General features: G+C 45.5%; 2 protein-coding genes across 9 annotated transcripts in view; one reads left to right on the forward strand and one right to left on the reverse strand.

Annotated features, from left to right (window-relative positions):
• Window positions 1–12,360, forward strand: part of Usp47 (ubiquitin specific peptidase 47) — an 87,911-nt gene extending 75,551 nt beyond the window's left edge. For 3 of the 5 annotated variants that reach the window (NM_177249.3, NM_001357952.1, NM_133758.3), the window contains 8 exons: window positions 2,712–2,887; window positions 3,413–3,493; window positions 4,924–5,039; window positions 5,324–5,442; window positions 7,753–7,883; window positions 9,410–9,457; window positions 9,548–9,678; window positions 10,919–12,360. In NM_177249.3, the coding sequence (NP_796223.2) occupies window positions 2,712–2,887; window positions 3,413–3,493; window positions 4,924–5,039; window positions 5,324–5,442; window positions 7,753–7,883; window positions 9,410–9,457; window positions 9,548–9,678; window positions 10,919–11,093 (977 nt within the window). In that variant the 3' untranslated portion in view covers window positions 11,094–12,360. The remainder of the gene's footprint in view (window positions 1–2,711; window positions 2,888–3,412; window positions 3,494–4,923; window positions 5,040–5,323; window positions 5,443–7,752; window positions 7,884–9,409; window positions 9,458–9,547; window positions 9,679–10,918) is intronic. The other 2 variants (XM_006508273.4, XM_030243044.1) reach the window with 1 other exon arrangement.
• Window positions 12,361–16,992: 4,632 nt separating this feature from the next.
• Window positions 16,993–23,837, reverse strand: part of Dkk3 (dickkopf WNT signaling pathway inhibitor 3) — a 43,464-nt gene continuing 36,619 nt past the window's right edge. For all 4 annotated transcript variants that reach the window (NM_001360257.1, NM_001360261.1, NM_015814.3 and 1 more), the window contains 4 exons: window positions 22,564–22,656; window positions 21,362–21,506; window positions 20,322–20,478; window positions 16,993–19,404 (listed from right to left, as the gene is read on the reverse strand). In NM_001360257.1, coding sequence (NP_001347186.1) covers window positions 19,185–19,404; window positions 20,322–20,478; window positions 21,362–21,506; window positions 22,564–22,656 — 615 coding nt within the window. In that variant the 3' untranslated portion in view covers window positions 16,993–19,184. The remainder of the gene's footprint in view (window positions 19,405–20,321; window positions 20,479–21,361; window positions 21,507–22,563; window positions 22,657–23,837) is intronic.

The raw sequence follows: 23,837 nt of genomic DNA on the forward strand, positions 1-23,837 counted from the left end.
TTTTAAATGAAAGTAATCAATAATAGGAGTGCATGGATATATTTTTAACTAATGAGCTATAACTAACACCAGAATCCTTTGACACTGTATTATTTGTCTTAAAGAAACTCAAGTGTAGGGCTGGAGAGATGGCTCAGTGGTTAAGAGCACCGACTGCTCTTGCAGAGGTCCTGAGTTCAATTCCCAGCAACCACATGGTGGCTCACAACCATCTGTAATGGGATCTGATGCCCTCTTCTGGTGTGTCTGAAGACAGCTACAGTGTAATCATATATATAATAAATAGTTCTTTAAAAAAGAAAGAAACTCAAGTGTAAAAGTGTAGACTACTGGACAAAATGGTGACAGAAGGGTGTTGTACTAGTGCTTAAGTCTCCATCCAGGGCCCTCTCAAAAGGCGCATTAGCTTGCATAAGTGAGTTCATGTTGTCCTCTCAGCAGCTGTGTGAATCCTGTTTGCTCTGGTGAAATACCTAGTTCAAACAGGTTCGGTTGTCTGTGGTCATATTCCTGTAAGTTGTGCTCCTAGGATTCCTCTAGCCACCATCTAGGTACCACTGTCAGTTTGAGCTGCTCACAGTGATGTAGTGGTCATATCTAGCAGACCAAGAATTCCATATCCCAAGAATGTCCTGCCTAGCATTGGCAGCAGAGCCCTAGGGATGACTGAACTGCATTAACTCTGTTAAAAAAAAAAAAAAAACAAAAACAAACAAACAAAAAAAACACCAAAATCGACATCCTGGTGTAACCTTGTCCTAGTGTGAACTCGTTGTAGTCTGTAGAACTTAGGGATAAACAAGGAAGGCAAATAATGGATTTAGTGCACGAGCTTTGAAGTGTTTTCCTATAATTTAGATATCCTAAAAATATTTGAAGTTGTGTTATAAGGAGCTGAATCTGTCTTTTTCTCTTGTAAGCTTTCTTTCTGTGGTTTTTATAAGAGGAAAGAAAGAGGTGTAATGGTCATCTCTAAAACAGTTTCAACCACGATAGTGAGTCTTTGCTGAAGCTGTAAGTACAAAGAGTCTAGTCTCAGGCTACAAAATGGAACCAGGAGGTCATTGAAACTAAACCTTTAGACCACCTGGTGCTTAGCTCCAGACTAGATTGGCTCAATAACCAACAGTTGAGTCTCCTGGGAGTTAGGAAAGGAACCAAATGCTATTCAAGTCTTTGTTGGCTCCTAGGATCCTATGGGAGAACTGAGGCTCAGATTGGATCCTTGCTTACAAGCCCTTAGCTTCTGATCTCCTGCCACTTTCCATTACACATCTCCCTCAGAATCTTCAGTGTCTTGAAGAGTGCAAATGTAAATTTGTTTCCCATATGATTTCAATTGGGCCCATCCCTTAACACTTAGAAGTTAGAATTCTAGGCAAGTAAAAAAATAAAAAAAACTGCTTCAGATGTTGCATAGTAAAACCAAGCTCATCACTGTCCATATTCACTCCTAGTTTATACTCCTTACATCCACTGATACCTGTTTTATGACCAGGGAAGTAGTCAATGAAGATTAATTCACTTGAAAAAAGTACTCAGATGTTTCATCCAACCAGTTGAGCTGGCCTGATAATGTAAGCCATGTAGTTTATGGCCTTCTGTAAAGTTGAAAGGAAGCCTACTAACAAGGGAGGCTTAGTGCTGTTGAAGGACAGCCTGTCAGCAAGGCTGCTCTTGGGTTGTTACCTTATTACAAGAGAAAAAGACAGAGAGGTTAGGCCTGCAACCACTTGTGCCAGACTGTGAAGACCAGGATGGCTAGATGCATTCTTACAAGGCACAGAGGGCTGAAGGAGGTAGGCATTGGAAGAAATACAGAAAATAACTTATTGGCCAGGCATGGTGACACACACCTTTAATCCCAACATTGAAGCAGAGCTCTTGAATCCCAGGTCAGCCAGGGCTACATAGACCTGTCTCCAAAAAAGTTTTCAAGAGATAATCCTATCACAATGCCAAGAAAGTTTCAGATTGAGCCTGGGAGAGGTGAGAACAACGCATCATTTACATACATCCTCTACAGCCAGACACATTATAAATATGCATCTCAGTATGCCAGTCCGAAGGGTTCCAAGCAGAAATCCCAGAATTATTCCAGGCAATATTGCTAACAGATTTTGAAACAGCTGCTATAGATCTGGCTATAGATCTGTGCTAAAGGCTTCCTAAATGAGGATGGAAGCCAGTGGCTCCCTGCTTCTTGTGGCTAGTGAGCAGAGGACCAGAATTAGTACTATGTGAAGTGAAAACAGTTGTATTTTAAGAGTCACCCTAGAGCAGTAGTTCTCAACCTGTGGGGGTAGTCAAATGACCCTTCACAGGAGTTGCTCAAGACCATTAGAAAATATAGATATTTCCATTATGATCTATAACAGCAGAAAATCACAGTGAAGAAGTAACAGTGAAATAATTTTATGGTCAGGGATCACCACAACATGAGGAGCTATATCAAAGGGTCACAGCTTTGGGAAGGTTGAGAACCACTACCCTAGAAATTTGGTAGATTATACCTATCAAGTCCTCAGTCTGCATCTAGATTGTTTATATTCTGTTTTGCTGTTTTATTCAGTGTTATTACCTAAAAATCCAGCCAAAAGAAGAGAGACTTTTTTCCTGTTGACAGTATAAGAAATGTGGTCTGTTTTACTTAATATTCTCAGGGCTGCTTTCACATTTTTGTTCCTGTTTTGTTTGGTTTTTATACTTAGGGTTGATGGTGCATGTTGATAAGAGAATCACCCTGGCAGCTTTCAAACAGCATTTAGAACCTTTTGTTGGAGTCCTCTCCTCTCACTTCAAGGTTTTTCGAGTGTACACCAGCAATCAAGAGTTTGAGACCGTCCGGTTGAATGAGACCCTTTCATCATTTTCAGATGACAATAAGGTTGATTGCAATAACCCTTGTAAAATTAGTCCGTTTAAGAATGGGTTTGAGAGGGCTGGAGAGATGGCTCAGTGGTTAAGAGTACTGACTGAACTTCCAAAGGTCCTGAGTTCAATTCCCAGCAACCACATGGTGGCTCACAACCATCTGTGATGGGATGTGGTACTGTTTTCTGGTGTGTCTGAAGATAGCGACAGTGTACTCACATACATAAAATAAATAAGTCTTTTAAAAAAAATGGGTTTGAGAGGACCTTGTAGTCCTTTCAGTGAAGAAATAGGAAAGATAGGAGGCTGGCAACTACTAGGTTGTTTACATTGTCTTTTGCTTGTTTATCCAGCAAGCTTGGTTAAATATGAACTATGTTTAAGTTGTAGTTGTAGTGCTATGGAGTCAGGGGTGAAGGTGCACCTGTTCTCCAGGAGCCCATGAGATAGAGGATGGGGAAAACAGAAGCAAACAACAGAGTGAGCCTAGGTTGCTCTGCCTAGGCAGTTCATCTCAAAGAATATTCTTGATTTGCAGATCACAATCCGACTGGGGAGAGCACTGAAGAAGGGAGAGTACAGAGTTAAAGTGTGCCAGCTCTTAGTCAATGAGCAAGAGGTGAGTGACACCCAAGGGTAGGGATGGCTTCTAGTCCTTCATCTCTCTGCTGCAGTACTCACTCTGCTAGGATCGTACAAAAGTAACCTGTATCCCAGTGTCATAATTAGAGTTTCTATTGCTGTGACAAAACACCATGACCAAAAAACAAGTTGGGAGGAAAGGGTTGCTTTGGCTTACACTTCAACATTGCTGTTAATTATGAAAGGAAATCAGGACAGGAACTCAAATAGGGCAGGAACCTGGAGGCAGGAGCTGATACAGAGGCCATGGAGGGATGCTACTTACTGGCTTTCGCCCCCACAGCTTGCACAGTCTGCTTGTAGAGCCCAGGAGCACCAGCCCAGGGGTAGCACCATCCATAGTGGGCTAGGCCCTCCTTCATTGATCACTAATTGAGAAAATGCTTTACAGCTAGATCTTATGGAGGCATTTCCTTAACTGAAGCTCCTTCTCTGATGACTCTAGCTTGTATAAAGTTGACACAAAACCAGCCAGTATACCCAGTGAGGTCATATTTACAAAACAGGCAACCATGAGTTAACCCTGTGGTGTGTCGACAGGCTGCTGGAGTAAGCAGGTTTTTTCCGACTTGAAAAGGAAATGCATGGTTGCTTTCTGGGAGGGATAACACTGTACTCCAAGGCAGTAGCAGCTGACCTATGTGAGTGCCTTCTGTGTCCAAGGTCATCATGGGTTACGAGGCATCGCTGTAGTGTGTTCTGTGACATCACTTCCTTCCTGCAAAGACTCAGTTAAACCCCATTAGTTATCTCGGGTGTAAGTCCTGTTTAGTATTCCCAGTCTGTAGGTGAAGAACCAGCACAGGGATGTTAAGTAACCTGCTCAAGCTCACACAGTTCAAATGCTGGATAAAGGCTCTGAGCAGGTATGCATAAGAGTTGGGCCTAATTGCCCAAAGTATAAGAAATATTTCCGAGAGCTCATACATACCATATAGAGTGCCAAACAAATATGAAAGCTTTGAACTTTTTATACAGTGCCTTTATTAATTGAACAATGTTTTATCAATCACCTATTTTCACTCATATGCCTCTTCTGAGTCCTTTATTATATGTTAGAGATTGAGTGCATATTCTTTTATTGTAATCCATGGAACTGTGCCTTTTACTTTCAAAATAATTATAGTTGTATTACAAATATGAATGCATTATCCTAGTTAATCATCATGATAACTCTGAAAGGAGGCTATTGTCCCCAGTTTATAGATGAGAAAATTGAGGCATAGGCCATTAAGCAAGGCTGCTTACATCCACTGAGCTTATAAGTTGTAGAATTAATACTGGGAACAAGGAGACAGGTTCTCAAACTCAGGCCCTTTCTTGTCACACTACCCAGCACAAATAATCTCTCTTCCTAACCCTTACTTCACTGTGACACAAGCTCTAATCATGTGTTTGCATTCCTAGCCATGCAAGTTTCTGCTAGACGCTGTGTTTGCTAAAGGCATGACTGTGCGGCAATCAAAAGAGGAGCTGATTCCTCAACTCAGGGAGCAGTGTGGCTTAGACCTCAGCATCGACAGGTAGGGAGGCCCCACTGCGAACTGCTTTCATGCTGCTATGCCTTTGGTCTACTGTGGAGCCACGGATTGGGAGCACTAAGCAGCCATGCTAGACTTCTCCTTTCCCTAAGAATACAAAATGTGATGTGCTAGAGGCTGGGTTTCTGCATCACTTCCCCTAAATCTTAATGACTAATCATTATTTTGTACCTTGAACACAGTTGATTTTGGGTGTCAATTAATGTAGCTATTTTAGTTAAATACTTGAAATTATAGCAGTTTTCAGTGTATTATTGTATCTTTAGGTTTCGTCTAAGGAAGAAAACATGGAAGAATCCTGGCACTGTCTTTTTGGATTATCATATTTATGAAGAAGATATTAATATTTCCAGCAACTGGGAAGTTTTCCTGGAAGTTCTTGATGGTATTGTCATTGTTTTATGGAGAAATATCAATTAGAAAGACCATAGAGCTAATGGGAGCCTGACCCCAGGTTGAGTTGTGACAAGTTCCTTGTACAGTGCCTTAGTGCTGTCCTGGTTGCCTCAGGCTGTGGCTTGGTGAACTGACATGATTCTTGCCCTGTCCCTCAGACTCTTCTTTCTTTCCTTGTCCCTAATTTAGCTGTTTGCATTATATTTAGAAGATAACTCCTGTCTTTTCCCTTCTGTTACTTCTTCTTTTCTCTCATTTTCCCTTACATAAAAATTATAATTTAAAAGTTAGATGTTTTTCATTTTTCTGGAAATTCTGTTGTTGTTTTCTGAGACACTCTTGTTATTTTCTTTATAATTGTCCCAGAGTTGTGTTGAGAATACGCTATTGAAGGTGTGTCAGAGATGTTGAGAGCAGCTGTGTTAGTGACCTGGGCCACTGACACTTCAGAGTGCTACCAGCAGGCAGGCAGGCAGGCAGGCATGCAGGCTGAATGGCAGAAGCTCAGTCTTCCTGCGGTTGGAGGTCTAGGTGTCAGTGGGTCAGTTTCCTTTCTTCTTGATCTCATGGGGGCAGTGTATCTTCTGCTTGGTGAGTACCTTTGCCTTGTAGCTAGATATCATACCCCAACTCTGTTTTCATCTCCACATGGTGCTCTCCATGTGGGCTTGTTTGTACTCAAACTTTTCCCCCTTTGTAAAGTACACTGGTCATCTTGAATTGAGGTCCACCCTAATGACCTTATTTTAATTTGATTCCATAACTATAAAAAAGTTAAATTCTGAGTTATTTGAAACTTGAACTCCATGTCTTTTAGAGCAAATAGCTGTGCCCATGACAGTGACCTGGAGCAGCGCTTGTGTCCAACACAAGCCCACTTTGACTTTCAGCACTGGGACCAACTAAATACTCTTCAAGAGTGGTGGATGGAGAGTTGGCTTCTGGGGGGGGGGTCACACTGAAGTGAACAGTTAGCTCTGTCTACAATCTAGAAAATAAGGTCATGATAGTTCTTAGAGAATTCAGTATTCCTTCTTACTGGCTGTTTCTAATCTAAAATAGTTTAAATTTAACAAAGTAAACTTTCAGTTACTTTACAAGTTAACTGAGAAAGCAAAGAACTACCAGGGTACCAGGCAAATGCTGCATGCAGGTGTTCTTGGGAATGCCTGGGGCCTGAGAGAATAACAGCCATGTCTGACAGACTGAGACAGGATCATGAAGGAGGTAGCATCACGTAGTAGATACCTGCCTTGTATCATGTCTGTATACATTTTAGCATCAAAATAAATGGGTAAGAAATGAGTCATGTGATTAAATCCCAGCAGCATTTATTCAGCCATAATTTACCAGATGCTGCTAGTGTCTGGTGCTATAAACATGAATAAGCTAGAGACTGTCCCCCACATGCTGAGTCTGAGAGGAGTGGACCTGCACATCTATCACTTGTAAGTTGTTAGTTGCTAAGAGACTAGACACAGTAGAAGTTGTTTGTATGTTCTACCAGATAGGTGAATGACAGGTAGATTTTGAAGAGCCACCTCTTAGATTCAGTGAAAGTGATACTAGTTTGGGTCAATAAAGAAAATAAAATGAAGATGGCTTGATAGTAATTTAGATTGAAGTGGGTGCTACTGGCACTGAAGGAGCAGCTTAAGACCCAAAGGGAAGAGTGACTGGAAAAGCAGTCGGTTAGGGACACTGATGGGCAGATGGTGACTAGGGAGAGTTGTCTTCTGAGAGTCGGGGGGGGGGGGGGGGCGGGGGGGCGGGGGGGGCACCTGCTTTAAAAGAAAATAGGGACTGCAGGAGTGGCTCAGCAGCTAAGTGTACTGGCTGCTCTTGTAGAGGACCCAAGTTCCATTCCTAGCACTCACATAGTACCTCTCAACCATCCATAACTCCATTTCCATCTAATGTTCTCTTCTGATCTTCAAGGACACCAAACATGCATGTGGTACACAGATACACATGTAGGCAAAACACCCATTCACATAAAATAAATACACTAATTTTTTAAAGGGAAGAGGTAGCTCAGTGGTTAAAAGCTCTTACTACTCTTTCAGAGGACATGAGTTTGATTCCTAGCATCCACATCAGGCAACTCAACAACCTTTGCAATTTCAGCTTTAGTCGAGTCCCAATACCTTCTGGCCTCCATAAGCGCCTGCACATGCACACCCGCACACACAAACACACAAATGTTTAAATTCTTTTTGTCTAGTTAGGAACTACAGGAAAGTAAGGTTGTAATCTCTTAGAGAAGTAGAGTGCTGGGTCTAACCCTGGGTGTTGTTAGGTGTGGAGAAGATGAAGTCCATGTCACAGCTTGCCATCTTAACAAGACGCTGGAGGCCTGCAGAGATGAAGTTGGACCCCTTCCAGGAGCTTGTGTTGGAAAGCAATAGTGTTGATGAACTCCGAGAGAAGGTAAGTTCATTTATGAGGCATCCATGTCTTTGTGTTATCTGGGAAGGAAGTACCAGCCACTGAAGGCAGGATTCCTCCTCCGTCTCAGACAAACTTTGTACCACTAGGGTCACTTGGAGCTCCTTATGTTTTGAAATGACTTTATTTCATTTGTCTAGAGGAGAACCTTCACTTTTCATTATTTTGCCACCTTTGTCCTAAGTATTTAAGATTATCTAGAAGCTATTAAACTGCTATATGGCTAAATAAACAAACGAAAGAGAATTGAATAGAGATCCTGGGTCATACTACTCTGAACATACCTTGTGGCATCTGACACAGAAGCTAAACAGATTTGGGTGTGGTTGACTCTTAAAGGGAGTAGAATAGAGAATGAAGATAGGCTTTGCATTTTACAGTAATTAAGGTGTCTAGGGAAGGAGGATTGCCTTTCCCAACAGTGGTACGACTTCAGTGGGCATTTTACAGACCTTTAACTCCCACAGTGTGTGCCTGAAGTTCCCACACTTAAGAAGTAACTCAGTTGCAGTTGCCTGGCATGTGCAAGGCCCTGGGTTTAATTCCCCAAATAATTCTAAATATATTAATATATGAAATAAAGGAAAATGATACATGTGCATCTTAAATATTTAGAGAACAATAATTCTGATCATGATTCTAAAAGCCAGAAAAAGGATACATAAAAATGTAAATGTTCCATGTCACCCAAGTAATAAGTGTGAGCTTACAAACACAGCTAGAAGACAGGGAAGCCAAGAAAGTATTTGAAACTTATGTGGAACATGATGCCCCTGTGGTAGGAGATTGGTTTGGTTGAGATGGGGTCTTACTCTGTAGACCAGGCTGGCCTAGAACTCACAGAAATCTCTGGCCTGTGTCTCTCATCATTGAGATCAAAGGCATGTGCCACATTTACTCGTGCCCTTTGTTTAAAAGCAGCCACTGTCTTAACAAAGAGAACATAAGCATCTTAATCTTAAGGTGGGCAAAGGACGTAAGCAGGCAGTTTAAAAGAAAAACAAAGGAAAGAATAACCTCCATTTGAGCTCTCACTTGGTGAGGATTTAGAAAATCAAAAACTTAGAAAATTGCCTTGCCCGGCTTTCAGGACGATGACTGTATCACTCTGGTAAGTTTTCAGAGTGACAGGTGTTGTCTAGGTGCTGTCAGCTTCTCAGAGGAGCAGAACTGCATACTCCACAAGAGATCCATGAGATTACTCTGGGTTCTGTGTTTCCACGTTGACCATGTGCAGTGAGTAGAGATAGCTCAGAGTAGAACTTCTGCTTTGAGAAATGTATGAATGTGATAAGTACCAGAATTGGGTCTAGAAGGAGTGTGCTAGCATGTTCTAGGGACATGGGTTTGCAGGGTGGGCAGAGAAGTGGATTTCACTGTCTGCTTCTAATTTTTGAATATCAAATATATTAATTTTAAATCCTGTTAATTTTGTTTCAGAAGAAAAGGAAAATAACTTCTTGAGAAAATTATTCTTAAATAGCTTACATGTGACTTTTTTTTCCTAGCTAAGTGAAATCAGTGGGATTCCTTTGGAAGACATTGAATTTGCCAAGGTAAAGCCTCAGAATGTTTGCGTCCCAGTGCTGGTGTGCCGTAGCTGTGCTTCCAGGTGTGATTCATGCAGTCATCCTTTCTCTCCTCAGGGTAGGGGAACCTTCCCCTGTGATATTTCTGTCCTTGATATTCATCAAGATTTGGACTGGAATCCTAAAGTCTCTACCCTGAATGTTTGGCCTCTTTATATCTGTGATGATGGTGCCGTCATATTTTATAGGTAAAGTACAATGATGCTGTTGTTGCTAGTGCTGATGTATTTGTGATATTGTATCTTTACCTTTGACACAGCAGCACTGAGCAGTAATACAGGATGCTGCACATCACAGCTTGAAGCTTAGAGTACCTTAGTTAAATTAAGAAAAAGAACACCATGTGCTGCCACACACCTGTGACCCCAGCAAAAGAGAAGTAGAGGCAAGAGGATCAGGGTTCAGAGCCAGTATCTGCTATGAATAGATTGGAGACCAGCCTAGGCTACATGAGACCTTATCTTAAACCACCACCACCACCCAAAAAAAAATAAGTAGTGAGGGAAGACAGACAAGATGACCTAGCAGGTAAAGGCACTTGCCACCCTAGAAAAAGAAAAACAATTCTCCCCAAGTTGTCCTCTAACCTCCACATCCTTGCTATGACACACATATACCCATTCACAGTAACACATAAAAAATAAATATGGGGCTGGTGAGATGGCTCAGTGGGTAAGAGCACCCGACTGCTCTTCCGGAGGTCCAAAGTTCAAATCCCAGCAACCACATGGTGGCTCACAACCACCCGTAATGAGATCTGATGCCCTCTTCTGGAGTGTCTGAAGACAGCTATAGTGTACTTACATATAATAAATAAATAAGTAAATAATAATTCTTTAAAAAAAAGGACATGTGTACCTTTTTAAAAATAAATAAATATGAAAAAGAAACCAATAAAATTGTAATTGCAAGAAATTCTTTTAATCCATTGCATAAAAAAATGTTACTATAGCAAGCCACTGACATGATTATGGGTAGATGTCTAAGAGATTCTGAGTATTACACTCCCAGCAAGGCTCCATGTGGACAAGACATGCCTCAGATGCTCTCCAGCTACTCTGTTGGACATAGTACAACACATTCAAAGGGAACTAGTCTTTGGGACCTGGAGGTCAGATCTAGCATTGATGTTTTCCTGGCTCTTACCTGTAAAATGGTAACAGTGCTGTCTCTGCTGAGAATCCAGGCTATTTCCTGGAGCTATTGTCTGTTGTAAGTAGATGTCAGTAATGCTGACTGTTTACTTTTAATACTCACATGAGTTGATTCTGTCCATTCTAAGAAATGAGTTCTGTGCACATGTGATTCCCATTAGCAACCTAGTGCATCCTGGTGTGTCAGAGCAAGAGGAAGCGCACCATAGTATAGAGATGTAAGTGAACAGGGTAAGGGGCCAGCTGGACTAATGCATTTGTGTTTTACATAAAGGGATAGAACAGAAGAAGTGATGGAATTGACAGATGAGCAAAGAAATGAATTGATGAAAAAGGAAAGCAGCCGACTGCAGAAGACGGGACATCGTGTGACATACTCCCCTCGCAAAGAGAAAGCACTCAAGATCTACCTGGATGGGGCGCCAAATAAAGATGTGGCTCAAGACTGACTGCCAGTGTAGCCTTTCCCCTGAGGGCTTGTTTAAGTAGATGGTTCACTACTGCTGGGTAGTGCCATTTTGGCCGGACATGGTTTGGGTAATCCCATGACACCAGCACTGATTGGACTGCCCTTCACCAATCAGAAGCTCAGTGCCCAGTGGGCCACTGTCTTGACTTGGAATCATGTTGTGCACTATGGTCAGATGTACTGTAAAGCCAAGGATGTGCAAAGAGAAACAAGCAAAGCCTGCTACTATGAAGGGAGGGGGACAAGTAGATTCATTGATTGCGGACAAATGTGCACATAGCCGCTAGTAAAACTAGCCTCAAACAGGATGCTCATAGCTTAATAATAAAAGCTGTGCAAAGGCCATGAATGAATGAATCTTCTGTTTATTTCATTGATACACACATTACCTCATTGACAGTTCTGAAGCAAATGCAACTGTGTTGACTTTTGAAAAGCAGCAAAGAGGAGCTGAAGGAGTTCTTAGAGCCAGTGTAGCCCTCAGAGGAATTAGGAAGGTGTGTTATTTTATTTGACTTTTTTGCAAAGTATTAAGAACCTTAGGGAGACAGCCCAACATCTGTTTCCTCGGGCCACGCCCAGTAGGTGTGCTCAGCTGCTACAGGTTTGTGATTAGAGCCAACTGTCTGTAAGCTATGGATGTAGAGAATGTCTCCCTCCTTCACTCGGGCCGGCCGGCATGTAAATACAGCGGTCCTGTTGAGTTCTCCCAGCTGCAGCTTCGATGTCTGCCAAGGTTCTTTGCCTCTCATTGTCATGTACATTTGTGTACACTAAAGCTTAGCGGTCGGTCTGTCTGTGTACTCCTCGGTAAGACTCCATAGGATGTATTTGCTCGTTAATGAGGGTTCTCTGTTCAGTAGCTTCAAGATCTTTTCTCTGTACATTTATTTTCCAAAAATTGCTTCAAGTTTGAGTCTTCTAGAATGCTTGTAAAGTCCCGTTTTAATTTTAAGAGTCGATTTGTAGTTCTGTAGTGTAACTTTGGGAACCATCTGCCCATCTATGGAATAAAGTTTCTCGGGGGCCTTGGCGTAGACTCGGTGCCACATGATTCATTGCAGAGCGTGCTAGCGTCAGCAGGCCTCTTCTGCTCTGCTAAGTACAGTTTCAAAGAATACGATTCTACATAAACTTTGAAATACTATCTAATTTATAAAAGTCAATAAAAGGTTTTGGTAAAACTTTTTCATGCAAGATGCTGTTTACAACAATGAACATGCCAATAAAACATTTGTTCATGTTGCTGTGTTATCTTAGTCATTAACCTCGGGGCACAATAATGGATCTGGGTACAGAATGGATTTGTCGTCTTTAAATACAGTGCTGTGTAATAAGTACTAAGTTACTCTGTGACGAAGTATATTTATAGTGAAGTTCTCAGATCAAAAGATGTATTTAATCTCCTGACTATCTCAGATTCTTACCCTTTTTTATTTTCTCTTAAGAAATACTTAATGAGAATATTAGCAAATGTTGACTCTTTGGTTTGAGTATAATTAACATTTCTGTCTTAAAAGTCTCTTGGATCTGGTCCAGGCCTTCTTACTTGGGACCTGGGCGTTGATCAGCCCCCCAAGACTGGCTTCCTGGTGAGCAAAAGCAGCCAGCTTGCCAGCAGAGTGGACTTGGTTGCCTTAGCTCTGGTCTAGCATAGTGTCCCTCCATGACTGGCAGAATTGTTCCCATTTGTCTGCCCCTTCTTGTGCCTTCTGTTCGGGTCTGTTGCTGCTGTGTGTCATTGCAGGCATAGTGCACATATGAAGAATAGAGGGAGTGCTTCATAGAAAAGGAAATTCAAGAGCTCACTTCTCAGTGCTTGGTAGAGAGTGAAAGCAAGGAGCCAAGGACCTTTTCACAGTGTAGTCAGAAGTAGGAGGCTACTGCGGTTCAGTCCCTCCGGCTTTGGAGAATTAGTGGAGGCTGTGAAACCTGTGCTAGCCTATCTCCTGAGCCGGAGGCAGGTCACGTGCTGAGCTATGACCCTTCTCTAGAGATCACAGTTGTGAAGGTCTTTTATGCAGGTCAGATGAATTTGTGTCAGCCAAGTGCAGACTTTTAGAACCATGTGGCTGTATTTCTGGGGCCCTGGCTAAGGTGAAAGGCATTCTAGTCAAGGGTCCACAACTCTCATTTCACAGCTACATCCTATTTACCAGGCCTACAGAGGCTTGCTTGCTAAAAGTCCACTTCTCAAACCCAGGGAATCTATGTAAGGGATAGTAATTGTGACAAAGTGAAGGAGCCTACACTAGAGTGTTAATGCCTTGTAATAAGAAGTGTGATACAATTAGGAAGATGGATTATCCCAGGCCCTGGCTAGAGAGTGAGCAGAAGAGCCACTGGTTGCCAGCCTTGCTGTGGCTTATAGTGATACACCCATGGTCAGAAGTAGGTAGCCTGATGGTCTGAGCCACTTGAGAGCCCAGCATCACAGCAGTATAGTGGCTCTACTCTATAAATCCATACTCCAGAATGCAGTAAGATTCCTTCTGCTGGGTTGTTGTAGGATTTCATTGGTGGTTAGGTATTGTCATACTCCCTCTGGATCCCACCTCTGCTCAGCAACAAAGACCTCAAAGTTCCTGAACCTATGACTTGTAAATTATAGTCTGTCCAATACTGTGGATCCTTATTCCTTCCAAACAGTTTTGTATGGTTTTTTTAAAACAAAACAGTACTTTGGTCACTAATAGTGCTTTTAAAATGTCCTGAATCCTGGAATCAGATGCAAAGTAGAATGCCTTCCATTCTCTAGTCCCGTTTGTAGCTCAGAAGAGGCTCTTGGACAGCTCACCTAAGTGAACGTGGAATTTGAAGATGCTCCTTTAGAGCAGCCGATGTAGGAGTCATCATTCCTAGATCTCTGTTTTTCACAAGTTGGCTTTTGGAAGCTACCAAAACCATTGGATAAACTCTTCATTACTGTCTGTGATCATTTAGAGAATGCAGGGACCAGCCTGGCCAAGGTAGGAAGGCAAAGGAGAGCTGAGAGATGTGCTGCCCCTGCCACCGCCACTACTAACCACCCCAGAGAAGTTGATCAGGACATGTGGGAACTGGGAATTGACTGGTATGCCCCAACCCCAAATTATTGGAAGATAGCACCCCTTTCTGCTTTTGAGTGCTGTCAACTTCTCCATACTGAAAGCACACTCACAATATTGAAAAATCTTTTTTAAAAAAATATTAATAAAAAAAAAAAAAACCTCACACTGCTCAGCCCGCTTGCTAGTTTGTGGAAATAAAAGAAATGGTGGGTTGTCTGGTAGCTAGACTGCCCTGTTGAATAAGCCCACTAGGAAACCTGTTCTCAGTACAAGCTGTAACTTGTATTGCTTTATATTATTAACAACAGTATGATCTTAAACTTGTATCATTCATTCAACATGGTGTGCTTCCTCAGTGCACACTGTAGTTCTAAAGCTGCCCGATGTAGGATGTAGGGAAGAGAGGTATGGGAAAGAGATGAGCAGCCATCTGTCCCTGCTTCCCCCCACCCAGACCTAATGGTAGATGTCTATAGGTTCCATCAACAAAAGACATAACTAGCCAGGCAGTGGTGGCACATGTCTTTAATCCCAGCCCTTAGGAGGCAGAGACAGGTGGATTTCTGAGTTCAAGGCCAACCTGGTCTACAGAGTGAGTTCCAGGACAGCCAGGGCACACACACACCCCTCACCCAAAAAAAATATTTTGGCTTACAGTTTCAGAGCCCATGTTTGCGATGTGACGTGGCAGCAAAGCAGGAAGATGTGTAGCAGAGTGATATTAGATAAAACATACTCCTTACAAGGTTGCACTGCCTAAACCTCCCCAAATATAATCACCAGCTGGGGACCAAGTGTTCAAATGTCTAAGACTATAGGGGACAGTTCTCATTCAAACAACCACCACCCATTTGTTTTTGAGCACTTGGTCCTCAGCTTGCATTCCTGCCTTGGAAGGTTGTGGAACATCAGGGAAGTGGATCTGTGCTGACAAGAGTGGGTCACTGGAAGTGGGCCTTGTGATTTGCATTACTTCCCAGTGACTCTGCTTCCTGATAGGAAAGTCCTATGACCACTCACCTCCACTCCTGCAGTAACGACATCATGAACAATTCCTTCAAATTCTAAACCTCTCCTCCCTAAGTCCCTCTTGCCAAGTATTAACAGACATAGAAATAAGAAAAGCCATCCGTGGACTGGGAGTCAAGGAATGCCTACCAGCTTACTCTAACAGAAGCTAGGAAGTAAGTGTTTTCTGAAGACCTGGAGGATGGCAGCCTGGCAGTTCCCAGCTTCCCCAGGGGCTGTCAAGCCAAATGCCACATCATAAGTGCCTGTCCTGGAAGATGGGAAGGTGGGAATTCTCCCATTTCCCGAGGGGGAAATCCATCCTTGGCAGCCTGGTCCTTTGCTGGGATCACTACTAAGGAGCCAAACCTTCAGCTCCCGCCATTTCCCTGGCAGGAACCTGATCCAAGAAAAGAACAGGCATGAAGTTGAGAGTCACAGTCTGTCCAACTCTTCCCATGGTCCATTAACAATGGTGAGGCATAACCTCAGCTGAGCATTCAGGCCTCTCGTGGGGTCCTTATGTTGTGGTAGTTAGCTCTGGGAAGGGAATTCTGGTTTTCCCTCATTCACAACTCACTCCGGCTCTTGAGACAGGGCCTGATGCATGATGGGTACCCGTCTTAGTCAGGGTTTCTATTCCTGCACAAACATGACCAAGAAGCAAGTTGGGGAGGAAAGGGTTTATTCAGCTTACACTTCCACATTGCTGTTCATCATCAAAGGAAGTCAGGACTGGAACTCAAGCAGGTCAGGAAGCAGGGGCTGATACATAGGCTATGGAGGGATGTTACTTACTGGCTTGCTCAGCTTGCTTTCTTATAGAACCAAGACTACCAGCCCAGGGATGGTATCACCCACAAGGGGCCCTCCACCCTTGATCAGTAATTGAGGAAATGCCTTATAGCTGGATCTCATGGAGGCATTTCCTCACCTGAAGCTCCTTTCTCTGTGATAACCCCAGCTTGTGTCAAGTTGACACAAAACCAGCTAGTACAGTACCCAACAGGTTTATTATTTGTCTTTTGGTTTTAATTTCAAAACAATTTTCAGCCTCATCTAAGCATTTCCTCAAGCTTCCTTTGAGAATCCTATCCATTTCCCCCCATGTCCCCTTTTGACTTCCTGGTAAGCGCTTCCTGGTTGCATCTTAAGTACTCTTTCGAGGCTCCTCTAACAATCTGTACCGGATTGACGGCGTCAGTCACTGCTTGGTCTCGCTGTGGCCTGCTTTCTACTGTGATGATTTCAGAGCTTGGGCTCTCATCTGGGAACCCTCAGGGCACATCACAAATCTGGCTCTGAGGAAGCCCTTGGCACATAGCTGCCTGCTGATCCATGAGATAGAGTGGCCCTGGTAAGTTTTGACACTGAATACAGGACACCTCCAAGATAGATGTCCCCTAGATGCCACCTCATCTGACTGCTATCTCAATCCATCTTTTTGAAGCCACATCTCTTCATCAGTTAATATCTCGTAAAATTCAGAGGCATAATGAATCAGCCTGCTGCCCTGCTGCCCTAAACATGCAGCGACCTCATTAATCTAGTCCTTAAAGAGCTTAATGTGTCACAATTCTGTTGCAAGCTGGATAAAATAACCCCCTGGCCAAAGACCTGCTTGTTAATTGGTCCCCATGCCAATATTGGGAGGCTACAATAATCTTTATCAACCTGAGAGTATTTTCTTAAATATGTTATTCAGTTATTCTGAATCTTAACATTTATCCATAAAATCAGAGGATTTCAGCATAGCAGATAAAATACAGAAAATCCTAACCAGCACAGGATTATTGACAAATGGACCCATACCATGGACACAGGTGACTTCATCAGTTACATTTATTGTTTTCCTAAATGTTTACATCTCTTTACTGTGGTATCTTCAGATGCGATTTACAGGCGTTTAAGAGGTACTCGGTGCTCTTATGTGGAAGACTTAGCACATAGCGCTCCCATGTCTTGGAACAGAATGGATTTGAACAATTTAGGTGACACACCTCTGCACATTTCTATGAGGCCAAGAGTTTTCAGAGGGTTCTAAGGAAAGGACACTCACTCTTACTGCGGTCGGCACCACCCCAAGGGTTGGGGTTCCAGAATAAATAATCAGGGAAAGAGAGAAAGCTGAGTCTTGCATTGCTCTTTCTTTGCTTCCTGATCCTCCACACTGCAGGAAGCAACCTTGCACTCCTGCCACGAAGGACTCCCTGCTTGAACCAGGAGCCAAAATAAACCCTCATCCCTCAGGTGGCTTCTTGTTGGGCGTTTGATTGTAGCACCCAGAAGAGTAACTAAAACCAAAGCTGCAGAAGTCTCCACCTTTAAGGTGATGTCCAGGGCACTCCCTTCCCCCCAGGACCTGGGCATTCTCACAAGACTGCACATTGCCCACTCTCCTGTTAGCCAGAAAGGGAGCAGCTTGACTCTACCACATTCCCTTGCCACGCTGTGCTGCCTCTCCTTAGTTTCAACCCCATGGGATCAGGACTGAAACCTGAAATGGTGAACCCAATTAACCTAACTTTTTAAATATATAAGTTCATTGCTTCAGCCGTTTTGTTACAGTATCAATGCTAGCACAGCCCCAGAACTGCATTTGAGTGGAAAGAGCCTCCAAGAGAAGACTCATATATTCCATTTGTTCTTTCAGGAGAGGGTGAAGTAGTTTCTCTGTTAAAGCTAATTCCCATCCAGACAAGGATGAGAGTTCCAACGAATTCCGATTCTAAAAGAGGGAAACTGCAGATGCCTGGAAAATCTGCTTCTATGGAATTTTTTTGTCTCTTTATACTACAGATTGTTTTAATTTTTTTGCATGAAGGGGATTTGTATTTATTGAAAATCAAAGAGAAAAGTCCAAGAATTAGCAAAGAGTAGTGGTTTGTGCATGATCTTTGAGGGCCACATGTTTGTGTATACATATAATTTAAAACTCAGGAGAAAGGCATGCTTATACAAATGTGTGCAACTTTCAATTTTAATAACTCTGGATAGATACAGAATGGTAATAGTTCCTGGCACCTGAAACCGTCATCTGAGGCCTGACATCCAGCCCAGCCTTCTTCTGTCTGTATGTCACAGCTGTACTCTACACAACCTGGCTTGGTTGTGACTTCTCGGTGTGACTGAGAAAGGCTTTCCATTGTTGCTAAGCGACTTTGCAAATTTCATTCACAATCCTAGCCCTACAATTAGCCAAGTATACTTCCTGCAAATTAATTTACACGAACTGCACTCCGAGCACTGGCTTTCAGAGGTATTGAAGCAGTCGGTGGAAGACAGTGTCCACCACACTGCTACGAACGTTAGAGGGACATGCAAGTCAGCCTGACCTTAGTGGCAGGCGTGCCTTGAAGGAGAAAATAATAAAACCAAAGGATTTCACTCCCTCCATTTGGAAGGACTGTCGCTGGCACAGAGGCTGGTATGGGGTTGAGAGAGAGAGCATGGGGCTCTGAGAGAAGTCCCCTCTGGTCCCCTCCTAGGCTGTGGTGAGCAAGAGGGGGCGTGGCTATGAAGGGCTGTGCTGACAGTGAGGTAGGAGCTGAAACACAGGGATGAATATGTGGGAGGCCACAGAGCAGCATAGCTCTTGTGTAGCCACTGCCTCAGCCCATGGGAGCGGCGCAAGACAAAAGCAAAGGTTACATTTTGCCAAGTCCACGTCTGCAAGGCAGGCATCCTCCTCCCTGTATCCCCCAAATCCATCATGAGCAGACTTCACCCCTTCCCATCCTCTCCCTTCAAACAAATCTTCCATCCATGAAGAACAAGACAGCGTTTCTAGCAACAGCGAGGGACGACTCACCGCTGCCCTTACCCGCCATGCCTGTCTTTCCCAAGTCAGAGAAGCAGGGCGGCTGGAAGAAATGTACTGCACTGTACCTTGTCAAGCCAGAGGAAAAGCTACTGGGAAGGAGCTGCGGCCATTCCACACTTGGGGACACTCCTGGGAAAATAAATTAGCCATTTCTATTGCACATCTACCAGTGACTCAGCTGGGTCTGGGCCTAAATCTCCTCCTCTCCGCCTAGTGACTCCACAGGGGCAGGCCCCTCAAATGCCATCTCCTGGGCTAGGCTCCGCTCCAGGTCTTCCAGCTCCTGGCGCACTTCCCCTATGAAGCCAACATCTTCGTACTCATCCGGGGCCTCCCTGGGCAGCTGGCTCTCCTCACTGTGGTCATGGCTGCCCACGAAGGCTGGCTTGCACATGTACACCAGACTGTGGCTGGGGAAGAGAGTCAAGGACATTTAGTCAAGGTTCTCTCCATTATCCTGGAGAGCAGGCTTGGAGCATGTCAACTACATGTGAAACCTCGGGCCATACTCTGTGGGCCTTCAGGCCTCACTCACTCACTCACTCACTCACTCACTCACTACTTTTTGTTAGGTTTTCTGTCAACTTCTTCCCGAAGAGTCAGCTGGGAGAAGCTGGGGACAATCTTTTGTGTGTGTGTGTGTGTGTGTGTGTGTGTGAGAGAGAGAGAGAGAGAGAGAGAGAGAGAGAGAGAGAGAGACTAACTATTGGTTTGTCTGCCTGAAAGCAGGCCCTGATGATGGGGATTTGAAAGTTCACTGTCACACAGAGTCCCCTAAGCCCTCTGCCCATTTGCATGCCAAGCAGAAGGCACATTGTTCCCCCACAACTGCTGTACACTCTGTGAACCTAGGCCTCAGTGGAAAGGAGAGGGAATTCTGCCTGTCTTCCCTATGACCCTGGATTCCGGCAGAATGGAAGGCTGAGTAGAGGTTGTGGCAGGGCAGAAAGATGTAGAGAGCAACTTCTCCAACTCGAAGTTGAGCCTCTAACACTAAAGTGCCTTCCACATTGGTGATCTTCACTTTCTGCCTGTCAGTATCCTCCCCCGCTATGATGGGATGGTCTGGGCTCATTCCTTCCACACCCTCCCACTAGGGCACCCACTTGGGAAGCTTCAATCACCATCTAAGAGAGCCCCAACCTACAGATCGGATGCTGCCTGGACGCCTTTATCCTAGTGACCCAGGGACACCTCCAGCCACACCTGCCCTTCACTGAATCAATATCTCCTCCCAGCCAAACCTACTCCTGAGCCCCCCCCCCACTCCCAGATGATAATTTTGGCTGCTCTCAGCCCCCAGTGCAGTCAACAGAAGGGACCTCACCTGTGTGGCTGGCATAGGAGGCCACTGGCGCAGGGGCATCGGTCCAAAGCTCCTTCAGGCTCCAGTTCCCAGGTGATGAGATCCAGCAGCTGGCTGGTGGGGTCATGGCAGAGCTCTCCCTCCACGGGCAGGGGTGTGCACACGGGGAACAGCAGGCCTGGAGCCAACCGAGAGTCACCATGAGGACAGGAAGGGAAATGGATGCGGCCTTGCTCTCCTCCCTCAGCCCCAGGTGAGGTTAGAATTGAAGTCGTGGAAAGGACAAGAACAGCAGTTGAACCAACTCCTGAGGACTAGAGCAGTTACAGGAATCTGCCTGAAGATGCTAAACCCTCTGCAGAAATGAACCATGGAACCAAGGTCCTTTAAGCAGGGACAGAGTGCCAATAAAAGGCCCGGGTCAGTGTAGTATGACAAGCTGGGCCAAGGAGTGGAAATAAAGAGGACAGTGGATCTGGGTGGACAAGGCCTTGCAAACAGGAGATTCCAGGTGTCAGAGGGGCTGGGGTGGGGGTGGGGGCTAGAGGAGCAATCTCTAGAATGTTGTCCTCCAAGCAAATCATTGAAGTGGCAGGTACCTGGAGGAACAGTGCAGCTGAGAAAGCAGAGCCCAGAGGCAGCTGAGAGCTTTCAGACACACTGCGCGCAAAGGAGGGGGCCTGAGCTGGCCTAGGGGGAGGCACTGAGAACTGAAGCTGGGAACTGAAAGGAGAATTCACACAAAGAATCCTGGAGCCAATGGTGCTTTTGAGGAATGGGGGAAGGGCTTCTGGAATCTCACCCACCTAGGAGTCCTGCCCCTCTGGCCAGGATTCATACATCCTAAAAGAACTTAGCTGGAATAGTCAACACTAGGAAAAACCAAACCCAGTGCTCGTCTTACCACCCTACCCCAGTAGGAGGCTGTGGGGCTGGTGAGGTCATTGAAGACCCTGCTTTGGGGGGTAGGAGGGTGGAAAGCACTCTAAGGCCCAGCAAACAAACTGTGACTGTGAGATTGGGAGCAGGTTTCCCCAACAGCTACTGGAGAACCCACATACCTCTTTGGAAGGCACAACACAGGCCAGGCTGGCAATCCCTCTGGTTGTCACAGATGGTCCCATTGCCACCTTTGGTGGCCTTTTGGGTGCAGTGACCCCAGGCACACAGCTGGTCTCCACAGCACTCACTGTCTCGGGTGCATAGCTGCAGCGAAATGAGACAAACACAAGCCCCAAGATTTAGCCTAGAAGCCTGGACGGCCTAGCAGGGTGTTCCAGCCTGCTCAGATCAATCAAAGGTAACTTCCCCCTTCCCCCCTATCTCAAGGAGAAGAGGCAGACCCAAGGTAGAAACCAGGAGCCAGCATGGAAGTGTGGCTGTTGGTACAGGATGGGTCAAGCTCTGGGAAAATGGCACCTGAGAAGGTGGATGTCTAACAGTGCCTGTGTGTCTTTGGCGCCTCCATCCCACAACTGTACCTTTCACCCTTTTAACTAACCCCTGTCAGAAGGGAAGGTGCCTCAGGCCACAGGCAGAGGCAGCAGGAGTCTAACAGGCTGCCCAGTCAAGGCAGAGCCAGGAAGACCCAGGCTAGGGACAGCAAGCTGGAAGCAGGAGCCCAGAGAGCAACTAGGGGTCTCCAGGACTGTGCCCTGTGATGTGGGAGTGGCCTGGCGGGGGATGGGGGAGGGACTACAGCAGCTATCTCTCCAAGAGGGACAGAGCAAGATCACAGGACCCTTTATTTCTTGAACTTATTGTGCTTTTTTTACTGTCAAAGAAAATGTCAAGAGTTCATGGGCTTTGTCCAAATGGCCCGATGAGTTTCCGTTGCTTGAGTGCCGCAGTGGGGGAATGCTCCAGCCTCTTCCTGCCTCCTCCTTCTGCACATTTATTAATGAGACTGGAAGGGAGCCCGGGAGGAGCCCAGGAGGATAGAGGTGGCCCTTTCCCTTGCCTGGGGACAGTATGTGTGCACTGCTGTGTGTGCTGCTGTCCCAGGGGAAGGGACCAGTGCGGGGCCTCCTGTTTTCTCCTCTTTCCCATTGCTACCCATGAGCCACACAATTGTGATCAGAGATCCTGGAGTGAAGTGGCTGCAGGCCTGCTGGAATGGCATCTTGATTACTCCAGGAATCAGTCCCTCTGGGACTTCTCCCCATCACTGAGAGGCTCTTCTTGCAAGCAGCCTAGCTGAGAACCCCTGGGACTTCTAATCTTCTCTCCCTGGTACAACAATGGAGTCTGCTGGCATCTTTACCATCTGCTGGTCCCGGCATGGCTGGCAGGTGTACTTGAAGCTGGAGAACTGGCAGTACCTGGTGGGCCCACAGTCTTCATCAATGATACATTCCTGGAGGGCGGAGAGACAGGGACAACTTTGTCAGTAAAACAAAGAGGGGTAGATCTGCATTGCCCTGGAAGGGCAGAATCCGGGTTAATCTGGGTCTTAAGTGAAGCGCCGGCCCTGAAGTGTCCACCAGCCCTAGCCACCCCAGAAGCCAGCCTGGCCAGCACTTTTATCTATCCTTCCATGCCGTCCACGTGGAGGGGGGGTCTACTTCTCAGTACCCCCCAGGATCTGTGAGCCTTCCACATCCACCACACAATGGCCATCTGTGTTCAGTGTCCCCCCACACCCAGGGCAGGGAGGATGGGGACTCAAAGTTGTTCCTACATAGAACAGATGGTTTTAAGAAAAGGTGCTAATGAGTTCCAGGCCCTGTGTGACTGCCCAGGAAGGGCTGGAGGCCAGGCCCAGCAGTCTCTGCTGCCTAGGAAGATACCAGAGACCCTTGGCACTGTCCCTGGAAGCCACAGAGGGCCCTCCACGGGCTCCTGGGTTCTAAGGAGCCGCCAAGAGGCAAGGTGAGCTTTAAAGTGAAAGCTGGAAGTTTGGAATCCCACTCTCCCAGTCCCGGGACTCCTCATGGCTGCCAGTTCCACTCAGCTAAGAACATTTGTCCATCTGTGAGTCAGACCCATGGTCAGGCTCAGCCCCAGGAAAAGGGAGTAGGAGACGAAGCACAGGCAAGGACGCCATTCATCACCTCTTCTCCGGGACAGAAACTTCTCAGCAAGAGGCAGCTTGGGGGTCACTTCTACGTTGCCAACTGGAAAATGGCGGCACAGAAAAGTCACGTCACCCCCCAAGAGGTATGGCTAAAGCAGAGTAGACGGATTCTTTCCTACCACAGCCCTTGAGTGGAGGGGCTCAGGGCTCCCAAATACTATAATCAGAGATGAGGAGGGCTCTTGGAGGCTTGGTGTCCTGGAACCCAGGCAAACATTCTAGAAGGGTCTCTGTGAAGAACAGGATGTGCCTCATCCCCACCTATGAGCATCTTCCATCCTGAGAGCCAGTGTGGAGCCATGCATGCTAAAGCATGGTGTGTCAGGCATGAACCTCGGTACCTGGGGCTGGTCCTCAGCTCCACTCTGTTTGAGTTGAGGCAACTAAACCAGTGTGTATGGGGGTGGGGGGCAGTGCGGGGGACAGGGACCAGACCCAGAGCTTGCACAGGCTGGGTCCCA

The sequence above is a fragment of the Mus musculus genome, chromosome 7, assembly GCF_000001635.26.
Source record: "Mus musculus strain C57BL/6J chromosome 7, GRCm38.p6 C57BL/6J".
NCBI lineage: Eukaryota > Metazoa > Chordata > Mammalia > Rodentia > Muridae > Mus > Mus musculus.